Source organism: Wasmannia auropunctata, unplaced genomic scaffold, assembly GCF_000956235.1.
Source record: "Wasmannia auropunctata unplaced genomic scaffold, wasmannia.A_1.0 LD336046.1, whole genome shotgun sequence".
Classification (NCBI taxonomy): Eukaryota; Metazoa; Arthropoda; class Insecta; order Hymenoptera; family Formicidae; genus Wasmannia; species Wasmannia auropunctata.
This window is the reverse complement of record NW_012026844.1, coordinates 912,396-930,369: the sequence shown is the minus strand read 5'-3', so window position 1 is coordinate 930,369 and position 17,974 is coordinate 912,396. Positions and strand designations below refer to the sequence as shown.

The 17,974-nt window shown below is 38.4% G+C and overlaps 2 protein-coding genes and 1 non-coding gene across 4 annotated transcripts; all 3 read left to right on the top strand.

Moving 5' to 3' along the window:
- Positions 1 to 28: 28 nt before the first annotated feature.
- On the top strand, positions 29 to 10,059 carry LOC105451739. Its single transcript, XM_011692383.1, has 17 exons — positions 29 to 67; positions 1,849 to 1,944; positions 2,480 to 2,518; positions 3,239 to 3,540; positions 3,634 to 3,774; positions 3,850 to 4,029; positions 4,137 to 4,282; positions 4,358 to 4,735; positions 4,888 to 5,216; positions 5,631 to 6,250; positions 6,455 to 7,338; positions 7,543 to 7,672; positions 7,757 to 7,993; positions 8,124 to 8,474; positions 8,790 to 9,117; positions 9,293 to 9,587; positions 9,672 to 10,059. The coding sequence occupies exons 2-17, from the start codon at positions 1,926 to 1,928 to the stop codon at positions 9,859 to 9,861; spliced, it is 4,569 nt and encodes a 1,522-aa protein (XP_011690685.1). The 5' UTR covers positions 29 to 67; positions 1,849 to 1,925; the 3' UTR covers positions 9,862 to 10,059.
- Positions 10,060 to 10,432: 373 nt separating this feature from the next.
- Positions 10,433 to 10,506, top strand: Trnan-guu. The gene has a single exon. It is a non-coding gene; the product is annotated as a tRNA-Asn (tRNA).
- Positions 10,507 to 10,852: 346 nt separating this feature from the next.
- Positions 10,853 to 12,810, top strand: LOC105451737 (protein l(2)37Cc). 2 transcript variants are annotated; one of them, XM_011692381.1, is made up of 5 exons: positions 10,853 to 10,964; positions 11,220 to 11,264; positions 11,358 to 11,462; positions 11,555 to 11,976; positions 12,093 to 12,810. In XM_011692381.1, the coding sequence occupies exons 3-5, from the start codon at positions 11,375 to 11,377 to the stop codon at positions 12,399 to 12,401; spliced, it is 819 nt and encodes a 272-aa protein (XP_011690683.1). In that variant the 5' UTR covers positions 10,853 to 10,964; positions 11,220 to 11,264; positions 11,358 to 11,374; the 3' UTR covers positions 12,402 to 12,810. The 2 variants fall into 2 exon arrangements, with proteins under 2 accessions (XP_011690683.1, XP_011690684.1); XM_011692382.1 differs by lacking the exon at positions 11,220 to 11,264.
- The last annotated feature ends 5,164 nt before the right edge of the window (positions 12,811 to 17,974 follow it).

The window sequence follows — 17,974 nt, the reverse complement described above, 5'->3', positions numbered from 1 at the left end:
TCATTTGTACGACATCGTGTAGCGTGATATTGCGCAGCGTCAGTTTTTGACTTAGATTTTCGTGACGGTAAGTGTATTAAATTTAATTATACTTTTTTCTCTAAACTTCTACAATTAATCAAATATAGTCTAAACTTTTTAATGCTATTAGATTATAATTATAAAATGTTTGAGTATTTAATAAAACAATGTAACTCTTGATTAGTTATGTTGAAGCAAAAGCATGGTGGGGCAAAGTGGAATATTCCATTCTGTCCTAATTATCGTTGTTTCTTTATAGTTCATTATATTTTTATAATATTATAAACTTTATTTTTATAGTTTTTTAAATTTTTTATATATCTATGAAGTTTTTTGCTTTTTATCTTTCCAAATATTTCGAAATTATAATAAGAAAAAAGGTGAACTACAAAAATAGATTAAAAGGAATCTAATATGCAGGTGGCTGTTGATATCTTTGTGTATTTTAAAACATTCATTATTTTATTAAATTTTGTAATAATTTTTTTTGTACCTTTGGTTTGTTTAAAAAATTAAATTTTCATTATTTAAGTATTCAACATTTGCCCCACATTTAACTCCATATATGAAGCAAAGCGAAGGAATTTGCATTCTTTACTTAAAATTCTGCTACATTTTCAATTTTTTAATATTTTTAAAAATAGATACAAGCATTTTATTCTTAATTACATCATTACACACTATAAGATTTTATAAAAAAATAATTTTTTAAATACATTTTTATGTTATTTTTACTAGTTTAAAGATTAATTAGTATCCCACTTTACATTACTTTATCCATGTTGATGTATTGTTATTACGTAAAAGATCTGGTAAACACGTAATCGTTTTTTGGTTTTCTTAACTTTTTATCAAGCTGTTTTTATCAAACTTGATGATTATTTAATTTATGCGATCGGTGAAAAAACCGTTCATTTATCTTTACGGCTATAATTACTCGTGATTATCATAATTAATGAAGAATTAATGTTATAAAAATACAAGCCCTCTAAGAGCTGAATTGAATATTTAACTTCGCTCTTCAATGATTGATAAATAGGGGAACAAGCAAATTCCTATATATTAACTTATTTAACTTAAACTTCATAATAAATACACTACCTAATTTTTCTTACCGTTCCTATGTCAACAGCAATTTTTTTTACATTTAACATAGAATTATAATTTCTGTAATAGTGTATAATTTCTAAAATTCATTAATTATCATTATCCGCTTTCCACGTAATCTGGTTATATCACTCTTGCCAAAGATCTTTCTATCGAGCCGCTATACATATGTCTTTTAACACTTTCGTTCTGGCTATTCACGTCTTCGCAAAATCGACTTCTTACAAAAAATGATGCTCTTTCCCGTACTCCTCATTCGGTTTACAGACTGTTTTGCTGTTTTTATCTCATTATCGTCAAAATGCCGGTCACTCGGTCTACAGTAATATCCCAGAAGTATTTCACAGTCGCTCTTTTCCGGTGCATACAAATCAGGGGAGCGATTACATATATATGTGGTGCATAGCGTGTTTACAAAAATAAAATCACGAAATGAATATGTAATTTAGACAGAGAGAGAGAGAGAGAAAGAAAGAGATAGAAAATTTTTCCCGGTAAAGAACTGCCGAGACCAATCACGATCGGTCTGATACACGAATTATTTTTAATATACATGCGTACGCGTTTTTAATGTGTTAATATAGCTGCGGGGACTTGATGCCCGAAAGGGTTATCTCCTTGATTATACCGGCACGATCCTCTTTCTCTTTCTCTCCTTAATACGTACAACACCCTTTCGTCGCGGGGTTATCGGCATGCCTGCACTTTTGCATTTCACAGGCAATTGGAGAACTTTGCGCCCTATAAAAGCGGGACCACCTCGCGTACGCTACCAGTCTTACATCAGGGGCCACGCTATGATGAATGCCCTTACTGGTAAGTCGTTTCCCACCGAAAGCGAAGAAGTGTTTTCGTGCTTTTAAATCCGATGGAGTTCCGCGATCGAGTTGCGCTCCGACGGAGTTCGTCTCTTCTTTTTTTTTTTTCGTAATTCTGACGACAAGTGCAATGTGTATAATTGTGAGAAACACAGGTGTCTTGTCTAGATTTACATCCATAACTATATCAACCGTTTAATTTTTTTTAAATTACAAATTAACATCTGTTCTTTTTAATTCCACATTTTTTAAAATATTTCGGAGACGAAAAAAATGTTTTTTTTTTGTGATCGACTTGTAAATTCTGGCAAGAATTAAGTATCTGAGAAAGCCATTTGTAGTTTCATAGAAATATTAGACTTTAATATACATTTTAAATGTATATTAAAGTTTTATAATTACTTAATAAATATACTGATTTAAATTTAACATTTTCTTGCAACTTTTTTTTCACAAATCTTAGACATTTTTAATATAATGTGTAACACATATAATATCATAATGTATGTAATATAAATTATATATGTTTTCAGTATTGCTCCTGTGCCTAACGGCTGCGTATGCGGTACCAGGTAAGCTCTACTTTTTTTATTTTATAAAAAAGTTTGTCTACAAATCGATATAAACACGTTATGTATTCTGTATACTTATAATAATGTTACATTACAATACTGATTATATCACTTCTTCGGAAAAATGATAATTACGTCCATGTATTCATTTGCTGTGATAAGGCTGTAGGGAGATACTTTTTAATTTTGCCATCCACTTTCAGTTAATTTTTAATCACTTTCGTTAATTTCATTTATTCAAATATTAATTTCATTTATTTTCGATTAGTTTGATTTCGCTCCTACGCGCAACTTCAGTTAGATTACGAGCGCCCTCTGTTAGAGTCACGTATCATTATTACGCTCGCAGTTCGAGCAGAGTAAACATTCTTCGGAGTTACGCATATAAAAATAAAGGTTACTACAAATTCTCGCGTTATTGCGGACTAACAAGCCCGCATATCCTTAACATGCTGCATCGTAAATAGTTTTTTTTATATGTAAGTAGATCGTAAATAGTTTTTTTATATGTAAATAACGATAAATTCAATGGTCCAATGATGTATAAATATAAAATTATTTTCTCTCTCGCAAATCATTTGATTTAACAATCAATGAAACTTTACTTATTTTAATTGACAAATAAATAATATAAAACAAAATACATTAACATCGTAAGCGTAAAATCATAAGTGATATATATATAAGTTAATTTGTAATACTTCATGTATAATATTTCAGTACACTTTCCTGCTGAGACAACGGTGATTTACAATTACTATGCCGACGTGAAAACCGAGGTTATCGAGCCAGCGCGATATGCCTCCCAGTTCGGGCTCACCGGACAACTTCACATAACGAAGGATGTCAGCGATCCATCTTTAAATAATGCCTATTATGTCAAATTAAACAACCTAAAGTATGGCATGTACAATGGCATGATCGCTGTACATCACCAACCGGTCGAAGTTGTCCAGGAACTCGGAGATGCCGCACAGCAAATCCAAGAACCGTTCATGATTGTTTATGACGAAAATGGCAGGGTAAATATTTGAATTCCTAACGTGCAACAATTTGAAACGTAAAAATGGTATACGTGAAGGACTCGACTTGATTTCTCAAATGTTTGATTTCAGTTCCAAGGCATCAAGATGCCGGAAACCGAGAGCGGTTGGTCCAGGAACATCAAGCAAGGTATCGCCTCGATGCTGCAATTGGATCTGGCTCGCATGCAAATGCAGACCCCGATGAAGCCGCACGGTTTCGTCACGCATGAGGTAGGTAACGACTGATGGGAACATCCAGCAAAAGCGGGTCTGTTTCAAAATGTTCTCTTTGGTTGTTACCACTAGAACACCATCCACGGCACCTGTCACGTCGCCTACGATGTTCACCCGAGAAGCCCGATGACGAATCCAGAGAACGCCAATGTCTTCGTCGTCACGAAAATGCACGATTTGAAAAACTGCAGCCATTTCGTTCAACGTGTCTTCGATAACTTCGAGTGCGAGAGGTGTCACGTAGAGTCTGTGGTAAATTTCTATTACTTTGTCTCGAGAACTACGTTCGTCTGTCGAGCGTTCATTTGAATTCTGGCCAAACTGGACTGTAATTAATGTATTCTTTTTTTTTATTTCAGGATGACATGACTGCTTCCGCCAGAAGAGTCTTTGAGATCAAACAGCTGCAGAACAATGATATTCTCATCGAGCGTCTGGTTGCTCACTCGGCTATTAATTATTTCCCTTTTAATGGCCATTCTGAGGCTCACTTCATCTCAACCAAGTAATTATATACGATAATTATCGCGCCATATAATTGCTGACTGGTGATCATGCTAATTTCACTTAATACTTTCAGCACTACCTTGAGCCTGCATTCCGTGATACCGATGACGGAGGTTCCTGTGTTGGCTGTGAACATTCAGAACGTGCCTATGATTCGCGACGTCACTTTCAACAAGCCGATGGGAAATTACGCTCTCCACGCTGCCGAAGATCTCACTCACGGCCGGCATACTGTGAAATTGGACATGCTCATTCCTAAACTTAAAAAGATGTTGGTCGAAGCGGCTGATTATCTTGAAGAAAATCACTTGGAGGCCAAAGAACCCGAATGGAAGCACGGGCACACCATCAATAGGCTGCAGCACATTATGACCTACATGGATCTGGGTTCACTTGAGCAAGTTTACAACGCTATTCAGGATTTGAAGATGCCTAAGGAAGTTATGATGAAGTGAGTATAAAATGGGATCATCTATTATCTTATGCTGCACTGGAGCAACTAGTGTTAGGAAAAAGAAATCATTTGTTTTAACTTTGAAGAAATCTAATATCCAATTTTGCTTGATGTGATGAAAAAAAACAATAACTGATTTTAAATTAAAGGAACATCTTCCTGCGAATGATTCCGACCGTGGGCACGACCGCTGCCAACCACTTCGTGCGCAATGTCGTTCGCAAGCACAAAGTGACCGACGATACTGCCGTCACGATGCTGATGAGATTGTCGATGCATGTCAAAGTACCATCGGAAAGATTGCTTCTGGAAATGGAAGACCTGTTGAAATTGGGTAGCACTGTATCGCCGCACGTCAGAAAGGCCAGCATCCTTTGCTTCTCTATTTTGATTCGCAAGACGTTTATGCATCAACAGAGCGACATCGTCAATCCTCTTCTCGAGAGATATGTTCACCGTTTCCTCGATCATGTCATGAGTAAGTATTGTGTTGTATCTATATGCATTAGACACTAAAAGCACGCAGCAAAAGTAAATTTTATATGTGTAAAAACGAATATATATATATATATATATTTAATTATATATATTAAATTATAATTCATAATTATAATGTATATTATATATTATATATAATATATATATTATAACATACATAATATTATATATAATGTATATTATATATTAATGTTAAATATTATGTATAATATATATTCAATATATATAATTCAATAATATTATGAATATATATATATAATTAAAATGAATTTTATCAATCGTGGATATCTAACTTTTACTTCTACTTCAACTCTTTGATTTAATTTAATAATGATATAATTTATTTTTAATCATGTACACGTTAATCACGTAATTTTTTTTGCAAATGTTTTAGACGAGCAATCATACGAGATGAAAGTGGTATATCTGATGGCGATGAAGAACGTACAAGTAGGTAACATCGAAAAGCTGTTGGAGCCGATCATTCGTGGCGACGTAATGGTATCCGAGAACCCACATCATATTCGCGTTGAAGCGATCTGGGCCATCAGAAAGGCAGTCGCCGATAAAGTCGAGTACACTCACAACTTGCTCTGGCCTATTCTCGCTGATGTTACTCTACCGCTGTCCATCAGGATTGTCGCCTATGACGTCTTGATGAGCCAGATGCCAAACATGGAACGTATCATGAACATGTACTGGCTCATGATACGCGAACGGAACAATCATCTGTACAATTATCACCTTACGACTCTGAAAGGTCTCGCTAATTCCGTGGATCCTTGCCTTACGCCAGTTCGCGAAATGGCCAGGAAGGTCTTGCGCTTCACGAGGATCAGACCGGTCACCACTCAACTCTCGTCTAAATATTTCGTCGATTCTACTGATCCTATGTACGAATATGGCGAATCCTTGAATACCGCCTGGATTCTCGATGAATTGACTGGCATGCCATACGCTGGATACGTCGAACATCACACCTCGATGGCACGTAAACCCGTCGACAGATTTGGCGTAAGTAATATGCTAATTTAGCATAAACTTTATAATAATTGAAATATTGATACAAAAAATGTGGGATGCGATTATCTCTAAGAATAAAAAAAAAACATATTGCATATTAATCGAACTTTTACATTTCTATATTTCTATAGAAAATACGACGTACGTACATGCTCGAATAATATGTATGAAATTTATTTAAATTTTTTTTCTCAGGTCTATTGGAGTGCCTATGGCATGGATGAGATTATGAAGGTAGTCAAGAAGGAATTAGTCGGCACCACGGTGGAAAATCTCGCCAACAAGAACGTGCAGAACGTCTTGATTCGCGCCGCGCAGGACATGCCGATGAGGAAACCAATTCACGTCGACATTTGCGTCACGATGAACGGCCTCGTCGTCGCTGTCAATCACTACGACCAGAACACCTTCAGAAATATGTTCGACGACACGCACCACGTACTGAAGCAAACGATGGCCGGCAATTTCCAGGAAATCATGTACGAGACCCATTACGAGATGCAGGTACCCACCGACATGGGTCTGCAGGGAGTTTTCAGTACCAGGATACCACAGTTATGGTCGCTCAGATTCAACAACCTTCGTACCGACGTCAAGAAGCCGTCCATGAACATAAAGTTCGACGTCGACACTCGCGTCTGGAGGCATGGCGAATACGCCATGTCGATTTACAATCCGATCATCGACGTCTGGCACTCGATTCGCCGCTCCTTCGCCCAAGACATCATCCTGCCCGTGCAGATGAGCGTCGGTTACAACCACGAGGCGAAGAGTCTCAAAATCACCATGCCGAGACTGCCTGTCACCAAACAGTCGATCGCCGGAGTACGATCCTACGCGAAGAACCTGGTGACCATCTCCGGGGATGAACAGGACATTCTTAAGACCTGCTGCGCTCCCTGCCATCATCACACGGTTGTCACCACCGGCGAGAGAAAGAATCATCACGACGCCGTAGATTCCAAGGACATGGGCCTTAAATATAGCATGTCGATCTTCGACTGCGAGAATGAGATCACCCCGATGACTAACGCCGAGGAATGGCATCGTGCACTCTCCGCGGAACATAAGAACACTTGGTGAGTAATAAGCTGGAGTGCAATAATTTTAATGCAATAATTTGCCTGTTGCTGCTAATAGCGACAATTTTTCTTTTGTATTACGAAAAAAAAACCACACAATTTAAAATTAAATCTAAAATTTGATTGTCGAAGTAACTTCTTAAGTAAAAAAAAATTATTCTTTATTTTAAGTAAGAGAAATTGTTGCAATTTGTTTATTAGGAACTCGAGGTTGCTTCAATACTACTTTGGCATCCGTCAGAAATTAATCAACGAGTTTATGTCACCGAAAATGGGTAACTGTGGAATGATGATGAAGATGGAACCTAGCATCGTTCATCCTACGTCGCATGTAAGCAGTAAAAATGGCGCTATAAGAGAAAGAAGTGATTTCGGCGTTTTTCATTCACTCCCTCTTTCTCTTTTTTTTTTTCAGGTCGATTTGAACGTAAGAGTCAACGTGGAGGATGTCGATCACATTCATGAAAAGATGCACGCTCTTAGCAGCAACAAGATCAACGTACGCGGTACTCTCGACGCCAAAGCAGCTTCCACAAACGAATCGATCCGCTCGTGGGACGTGAATGTGAACATTGACATGTCTCCGGGACACGTGGTCAACAATTTCAAAGTTCAGATGACGAGAGAGACTCCGGGAGAAAAGAATTGGAAGGTACGTCCAACTTAATTATCTTAATTATAAAAAACAGATTGATTCAGATTACCTACCAAATAAATGAAAAGCTTAATGAAGTAATATTGTCGATTGTGAATGAGTTTTTCGCTTTTTTTTCTACTTTTAGATCTGCGTAGACGCACAGAAGAATTACCCAGTCGTCGATACGGATCCCTTGAAAATCGACACCACTAAAGAGGAGACCAACAACAAGATTACCGTCACAGCAGGCTTTACGGACGACGATAAATGTGTCCGTGATGATATGATGATTGTGATGACTCTCAAGGGTGAGATGACGGAAGAACAGAAGAGGCAAATGACGCACGACAATATGCATAGCGCTTGCGTCAAAGACACCCAAAACCCACAATTTCAGACCAGGCAAGGCCACATTGCCAAGACCATGAATTGCCTCCGTGAGACCATACACTACACGACCATGAAGAGATACACCATTAACGCAACATACAAGAAAGTAAGAAAGGATAAACACATTACTCGTAACATAATTTTGTTCTAATAAAATTTTTTATATAGGTAATTTTGAAATAATAAATTCGTAATGATACATAAAAAATATTTAAAAGTATTTTAAGTACGTTTATAACTAGCTCTTTAATTTTTAAATGTCACTTAAATATGTTTTATGAATTTTTGATCATTCCGTTGTTTAGGTTCCATTGTTAGACATAAAAATAATTTTTTATACACTTGTAAATATTATAGAAAATAACAGGAAGATTGAGAAATTACCAATATTGATGTAATCAAAGAAGTACGATTCTTTCAGGTGCCTGTACAAGTACTCTCGCATCTCGCCATGATTGAAGATTACATTCGCGCGATGCATTTGTCACACGTGAGGTACATCGTGGACCGTGCTGAAAGCGGTAACGCTAAGATCGTCGTCGAATACTCCTCCGATCTGAGTCACGTCAATGCGACCGTCGTCACTCCGGTCAGCGGATACGAGTACGTCCAAGTTCCCTTGCATCGACATCTCTTCGAGGGCTTGGCTGTGAATAAATCAATGCACACGCATCCACAATGGCACTCCGTCATGGACAATACTCGTTTCTCCGTAGGTGCTGTGCACAAAGTGACGCAGGGCCAAGCTAGTAAGTCTCGAATAATTTTTTTTTCTATGTAAATATCAGAGTGAAAATCCAAAAATTTTTAGTTTACAACAAAGTGACTTAAATGACGTAACTCCTCGTTTATAAATGGTTTGTTCATCGTGAAAAAAATTCAAGCGGAATTCGTGCAGTTTCATGGAACATCTTTCTCTCGCAGAGATCTGCACCATCTACCCGCAAGCATTGGTCACCTTGGACGAGGGCGTGATTCCATTCGTGGTGTTCGATAAATGGACCCTTGTGTCCGGCGATCACGTCGACCGGACGTATGCCATCTTCGTGAAATCCATGCAGGGTACCAAGCTGGCCGTGAAGATGTACATTGCCGATCACGAGATGGAGATCGTACCGAACGAGGTCAATGCCGTCGTCACCGTAGACGGTAGCGTAGTCAATCAGCACGAGAAGGGAGTCGTAGTGCCGAAAGATGAACCGAAGTCTTATGCATTCAAGTAAGTGTGACGATTAAATTCGATCGAACGCAGAATTCAAGAGAGAAAAGTCGATTGTATTAAAAAAAAATTTTTCGCTTGCAGACTCACCGAGAACAACGAGCACCTTGTGGTCCAATCGCAACGCGTGCCGGTGATGTTAATGTGGACCCCCAGCAGCGTGACCATGATGTTGGACACCACTCTGCAAGGTCACGTGACCGGCGTGTGCGGACACATGGATGGCATGCATAAAGAGAAACTTCCCAAGATTTACACCGTTGTGAATCTTTAATTATATAATATAATGTAACTTCAATTCATGTAAAACACAATCTTTCTCTTATCAAAGGTAAATTCCCGGTACTGAGTACCGTTTTAAATAATCATAGGTTTAAAGCACAATTTTTGTTCAATAACAAAATACAGCACAGATGGTAGCGTAGGAAAAGCAAAGAGAAATAACACACAATAAATCTTTATTTTCCAATTATCTTTGTTAATTAAATTATCCCTCTGCAGTTATTAGGAGTTTTTAATATAAATTTGAATTAAGAATTTTAGAAACAGAGTTTTATCTCAAATTACTGTTATCACGTTTTTTATTTTTAAAAAAGAGAAACTGCCATTGGTAATAATTTTTTTTAATGTATTTTTTTATACATCTCAATACAACTTCAAGTGTCAATATCAATTAAAACTTAAAAAATTTTACTTACTAATATATTTTACATATTGGAAATGTTTTATTATCAGATATCTAGAGAAATAATGAATATTATTGGTGTTAATAATTATAAAATATTAAAAAATAAAGGTCTCTTACTTAATTTGATATACCAAAAGAAAATAACCATACCGAAGTTGCCTCCGTGGCGCAATCGGCTAGCGCGTTCGGCTGTTAACCGAAAGGTTGGTGGTTCGAGCCCACCCGGGGGCGTTTTTTTTTCTTTTATGACAACATTAACAATATTGTTCTCTCACGATATTCTGAGCGATAACCTTGCTTGTAAAACCGAGATAATGATGAAATAACGAAAAATCTTATCTCGGGTAACATGTATTTAAAATTGGCAATCAAATGACTTTAATCGAAGTTTTGCAAGTTCCAGCGATTCGATTGTGTATATAATTTATGAGACAGTAATCGCAGTCGCAGAAAAATATGATACGCCCGCTTATCGTAATATAAGCAATTATTTGTGTTTACAAATTATTTTTGCAGATATGTTCATGCAATTAGTATTTGAAATTGCCGCGTGAAGTTACGAATGCCATCGTCGGAAGATTGTGGCGCTCGCGCAGCTTCCCAAATCACGGTCACCATTTTCCTTTTATCAACTCCACGCAAGCGAGGAGAAAACTGAATATTCCAACCCTAAAGTCACGATTTATTACGTAAGAATCAATTATTTTAGTATAAGCACTAGCGATTATTATTAATTTTAATTTAATTACACGTTCGTGATGATATAAAGAGATGAACATTGATATTAGATCGGCGAAAAAAAGTATTTTGTTTCACCGGTCAAGATCACTTTTCATTGCCGCTTCATTTATGAAATATAAGATAACATATGATGACAAACTGTAGTTATAATTGAAAAATCTATAATACATTAGTTATTATCGTTCCGCTCTCTTTTTTTTCAGGTTAGAGATACGCGTACTCCAAATATATTTTTCTCAGAATTTTAGGTTAGAACAGTATCATGATTGCTAGGAGCTAACTACGATAATGTATCAGATTTCATCATCTCATATTGCGTAATAATATATTATGTTTTGTAGGTAGTATACATTTAACCATGGCAGCACAGTTTTTCAATCGAGTTGGTCAGCTCGGCGTGGGCATGGTACTGGCCGGCGGTATTGTTAATTCTGCTTTGTACAATGGTATGGTATCTCCTATATTCCTATTTGATAATCAGCAACATTATCTTCTTAAAGTAAGATGAATTAATATTTTCTTTTTCTTTTCTTTTTAGTTGACGGTGGTCACAGAGCAGTTATATTCGACAGATTTGCGGGTATAAAAAACGCCGTGATGGGAGAAGGGACACACTTCTTCATTCCTTGGGTGCAAAAACCAATTATTTTTGATATTCGTTCACGTCCGAGAAATGTCCCCGTCATTACCGGAAGTAAGGATCTGCAGAATGTAAATATCACTCTTCGTATCCTCTTCAGGCCTGTGCCAGATTCGCTGCCTAAGATATACACGATACTCGGCGTCGACTATGACGAAAGAGTACTACCTTCTATTACCACTGAAGTGCTGAAAGCTGTTGTCGCACAATTTGACGCTGGTGAATTAATTACGCAAAGAGAAATCGTATCTCAAAAGGTCAGCGAAGATTTAACAGAGAGAGCTGCGCAGTTTGGACTTATTTTGGATGATATTTCCCTTGTAAGTACAATTATACATTTATTGATTATAGATACGTTGTATTATCACAAGGTAGATATCTGATATTTTTATAGTCAACGCATAGATTATCATTATCTCTCTCAAAATTCTTTCAGACACATTTAACATTTGGTAAAGAGTTTACCCAGGCGGTAGAATTGAAACAAGTGGCGCAACAGGACGCGGAGAAGGCCCGTTTCTTGGTAGAAAAGGCTGAACAGCAGAAGAAGGCGTCTGTTATTAGTGCCGAGGGTGATGCTCAGGCCGCGAGTTTACTGGCGAAGTCTCTAGCCGAGGCGGGAGATGGTTTGGTCGAGCTCAGAAAGATCGAAGCCGCGGAAGATATCGCATACAATTTATCTAAGTCTCGTCAAGTGGCATATTTACCATCAGGTTTGAATGTGTTGCTTAATTTACCGCAGTAAAATCAATGAATTGTTACATGTTTCTACATGAATTGTGCATTTATATCATGAGAAGTTTGTTGCTGTAATAGAGAGAGAAAGAGAGAAACAGGATGTAAAAATGAATATAGTCTATATGATGAAACTTCCCTGAAAGTTGCTTAACAGGAATATATAGTATTTTGTAACATTCATTTGATTTGTGAATATGCGCTATTTTATAAATATATTACGTCCTTATATCTTTTAATTGCTAAAAAAAAACAATTCATCATGAGGGAAGATATGTGCGTCCCTATAATTGTAAGGAAACATCAATTGTTGACCAAAGCTGTAGAGACATATGCGTAAAATAACGTAGATGGCTCTTCGTTATTTTTATGCATATGTCTCGTTTCATAGCTAAATATATTTGGACTCCAATACTAAATAATTATTACTTAATATTAATCTTTTAATATCTACAAATTGGAGAACATTTAGAAAATTGGAAGAGATATCCATCCATTAAACTAAATGGATATATTCCATACTTAAAATAGTCTTTCATAAAATAATTAATTTATATAACGACTAATTTTTTGGATAAAGTACAATTGAAAGGAAAAAGAAAAATCGTATTTCGCACATATATTCGTGCCCTAAGCTCGTATCTGTCTCAAATTGCCATTTCACCCTTACACACGATTTTCTGGTTCTTTACTACACACAGAAGTAGTATCTGGATTAATTTTCATCATTTTTACATACAAAAATTATCAAGTAATTCTTACATATACTTTAACATCTTTAGAAAGTATTTGTAAGATTGTGTATTAAAAAAATTTGTATATAAACATTATAATTAAGTACAGCCAAATGACTCAATTGTGGGTACTAAAGGAACACGAATAATTTAATTGTGTGTACCAAGGGATAATTATTTAATAACAAGCCAATCAAATTAAATTTGATTATCCCATGATTTAAGCGTAGTTAAATGTATACTGCCTACAAAACATAAAATATGTAATATGGGATGATGAAATCTGTGTACATACATACATCGTGTGTATGTACATCGTTTTATGAATAATTGTTACTTTGATATTCCTTTATTCGGTTTTTTTTTTTATATCTGATGAAACAAAAAATCGAGTTACGAATCTAATTTCAAACTCAGAAGTGTCGACATGTACTTTTTAAATTCGCGATAACGAAAGATCTCGGATCGGTAGGTGATCTGACCTGTTCGTTCCGGACGATCCGTTCGAGCGAACCGCCCGATGAATCGCAATGATCAATCAGGAAGTCGAAATTGGTGGAAGATTATCTCAGTCGGGGTGCTCGCATCTCGCCTCTGTCGGCACAAGCTGTTAATAGAGAAAACAATCCATCATAATTTGGTGATCGTCGCGGGGCGCCTTTACCATGGTGGTCCACTGTAAAAACGTAAAATATACACGACGATGTCGGTTGCACCTACATGTGTTTCGGTTACCGGTTATTAATGTCTTGGCAGATTTATTGCGTGTCTTACGAGGGGGGCGTAATAATTAGCGAATTAATTTGTTTTTTTTTTTAACACCGGATATTGTAGAATATTTCGACGTTTATTTTTTTTTTAACTTTTTTTACGAACCAAAAATAATATTTTTTATTATTAATTTATTATGTCCGTATATAATGTGATTGAATTTTATCTAATTTTTTTTCATATATAATGCTATATATAATATGCTATATAATACATATATAATTTGTAAATTTTTGTTTGTGTTGGACATTGAAGTTACAGGAAAAAAATCTAATGTATGGTAGCTTCGTGTGATATTGATCTAAAAATTAATCGCACCTTTCCGATTCTCAAAGATGTACTGAACACTGTATCATCACGCAGTACGCATCGTTTGCTTCACGGTTGTGCCGCACGATAATAATATAATATAATTTCCGCGAATAGAGAGAAGCAAGTGAGAAAGAGAGAGAGAGAGAGAGAGAGAGAGAGAGAGAGAGACAGAGAAAGGAAGCACCTCAGGAGGGTTCGCGGTGGCAGCAGCACGGGGCGAGAGCAGATTAGCGTGAATAATGAAGACACGACCCCGTGAAAGCCTAAGCGGGTCTCCTTAAGTCTGTTCCTTCGAGTAGAAGCCGAAGCTGGAAAGGGAGGATGCTGAGGGAGGAAGGCAGGGCGAGGTGGAGCGGACAGAAAGGAGGTAGAAGCAGTTAATTACTCCTCCCATCCACGGGATAACGACTTCCCCTTATTTGTCGAGAGGCGCAAACAGCCAACCCTCTGCAAAATCCCTTGCCAAGACGCTTTCTCCACTGTATACGCGTACATTTGACTTCATATGTACATATGTACGCGTATCACGCCATATATGTATATATACATATGTATATATACATGACGTGATATGTGTATATATATACATATATATACGTACGCGTAGACAGGACCAAGGACCACCCCGGTCCATCTCGGAATACCTCGCGTTTCGTACACATCCTCGATCGATCGGTCAGAATCTCGCGGGGGGGATAAGCTTGCCTCGTTAAATCGAAGATGCAAACCTTAGCTCAAGATAAATCGAATTTAGTGCAGCTGTAAGATGATCGGAACATGAGACATTTAGACTCGAAAGATCTACGAGCTTTAAGACCTCAACGTAATAACAAGATAATTAAGAAGCTGATGTGTCGTTTATTGAATTTTTCAAATCAAACATTTTACGCGAGATATACTCACATTTAAATTGATATACAGATAATTGATACAGAAATTGATACGCGTTAACCGTCGTCGTTGTCCCCTCGCCAAGTCGAAGGGAGCCATCGACAGCTATAAGGCGATGCGGTATAACACATGTCACGGATCGAGCCACGAAACATGCAACGAAACAAATGTTAGGTACGCCCGAATACCACGTACGGGATGCGAGAAGGAAACGGGAGAGGAAGAGAGAGAAAAAGAGAGAGACTAATTACGAAAGAAATCATAATAGGCACACATGCACCGCGGGCTGTCGGACTAACGATCGGGCTTCCTCCGCCGCATCTGCACCTGTTACTCGGATCCTATGGTCGCGCCGATGCACGCGAGCTGCATATGCCGATGGCCTTCCTCAGAGACAAAACGCCTAAGGCTCGCCTCTCTTTCGCCGGAGTCCCCATAGATCCCGACTCGAGAAGGGTAAAATTACGTCTTCTCTAGAAATTCACTGCTTGCAACAAATTTTCTGCGTCTTAACGATCCGCAGAAGAGAAGAAACGGACGGGGAGGAACGGAAAGGAATTGACAGAAGCTTATTCTGCGAAATTAAATTCTCTCTCTCTCTCTCTCTCTCTCTCTCTCTCTCTCCCTCTCAAAACCTGCAAGTTCCTACAATATATCTGGTGGCATTAATAATTAATTCTAAGTGAATCCTCTCGCCCCCTCTTTCTCTCTTTCTCTCTACCTGCAATGCATACTCTCAGTTTTCAACATTTTATAGCTGCACATAAACACGAAACGTAATCGCCCACGACACGGCGAGCCAGGGACTCGAGCCACCACACGTAAGGTACCGACGCGATTAGTTATTAGACACGTCCAGCTACATCATCGATATTAATGATACGAGCGGCGGGCTGTAAAATTTCCATCGATTAGGTCCGCCGGGTCGCAAACCGCGCCGCCGGCTCGCTCGCTCGCTCGCTCGCTCGCGAGCGCGTTCCCTATCTCGAGTTCGTAATCGTAATTAACATCTCGACCGTTCCGTTTTACCGCGTTACTTCGCTCACAGAGAGAAAGGGAAGTATCGCCGAAGCTTGAGAAGTCGCTTACGCACGACGAGTCAGCGTAATAACGGCCGCTTTGAACTGACCACGACCACGAGAAAATCCAAAGCGATAAACGCGAGCGGCCGGCCCGGGGTCAGCCGCCGCTCTGCTGCTCGTTACAGAAACCTCGTTAATTAAGGCGGAAAATTCACGAGCGTAAAACTACCGCGCGCCGCCGCGGTCCCGCCGGTTGTGCCTAAAGGCAACGAACGAATCTTTTTGTCTTGATACGGTCCACGGGGCATGCAGAACGCTCTAGCCCCGCTTACCGTGTCCACCCTTGCCGGCCGTCGCTGCTCCGCATTAACAGTCGACGATGAAATTGGATGAACCGCGATTTTAAACACTCGCGCTGACCGCCGCCACTCGCCGTCATCGCCACCGTCGTTTCGGCTCTTTTCATCCCGTCGACGAGTCGTGCGTATGATTACGCACTTTGTTCGCGATTCTCGGGTAATCAACGCCGGACATTTACGTACGCGAGAGTTCCGCCGGACTATATGCGCCTTTTCATCGTAGCTCGATCTATGATGAAATGCGCGCAGCAAAGTGCAAACAACATTATTGTATAGTTAGAAATTAAATGCGAAATTGAATTTGAACGAGTATCAAATTCTTTCGAAATAGCGTCTCGCTCTTAAACTGAACGTAGCGATTTTTTCGCATTTTAAACCGATTACAGTGCTACAGTAAATCGTTCCGACGTTCGCTCGTACCGAAAATTAGCATGCTTCTAACAAGATAAACTGCGTGCAAGCAGTTTAACATCTTTTCTATAGCCTCTTCAAGTTTGCCGAAAATAACGATAGTTAATGCAAAAATTCATTGCAATTACAACTGCTGCCGTCTGTTCATTAACGTTCCGGTTGCACGCGAGCAACAATTTGAAATTAGAGCGCTCTTCTAAGTACGCTTACGTAAAAATTCCCCCCTGGGCACGAGAACTTCCTCCGGAGCTCGGCAACCGAGGCCCGGCTGCGGCAATCTTCGCCACCGGATGGCCGGAGTGTGAAGATATTACCCTCTAAAGTGTTTTAACCCGTCAGAGCAAACGCGGGCCGTTCGCCTCCTGATGCAGTCGCAATTTTGAGAAGACCGAGTCAGGTTTTTCCTTTTGTTCTCTCTACCTCTGCCTCCTCCTTCCTCCCCTCACTCGAAGCCTCGCACGCGAGGAATAATTTTCAATAAGTGCATCGTGCGATCCGTCCTGGGGAACAGTCTCTTAGATGCGATGGACCGGCCGTATACGTTTGTGAGATTGGTATGATACACGGAAAGAACGATTTTGCTGAAGTATTTGAAACTTTAGCTAGAGATACAGATCTGAAAATAATTTAAGCAGAATCGTTCTTTTCGTCGTGTAAAAAAAAATGAGTTTCGATCCCGAGTCTTTCCCTTTCTTCGAAATACGGTCAGGTTTTATAATTCCTTCTCTATATATTGTACAAATTTCTTACAATTAGTGAATGTTAAAAACATATTAGATGTATATACCTTAATTTAAGTCAGAAAATCTATTTTTATTATTTGTTCAACTTTTTTAAAGAAGTTAATTGCTTATATATATATACATATCGTATCTCTGTTTGTCATTAAATATGTGACACCGAAACGAATTAGACTTTATAGACGATGCGAATATGTCAAAGGCGAATAAAATAATCTAAGATAGAATAAGATAGAAGACGATCACGTATCGTCTCGCCATTCATCTCCGTCGGTTCGATGGACGAGGCACACAGGTGGGAGCCCGAGGGGGCCACTCTCTTTCTCTCTCTCTCTCTCTCTCT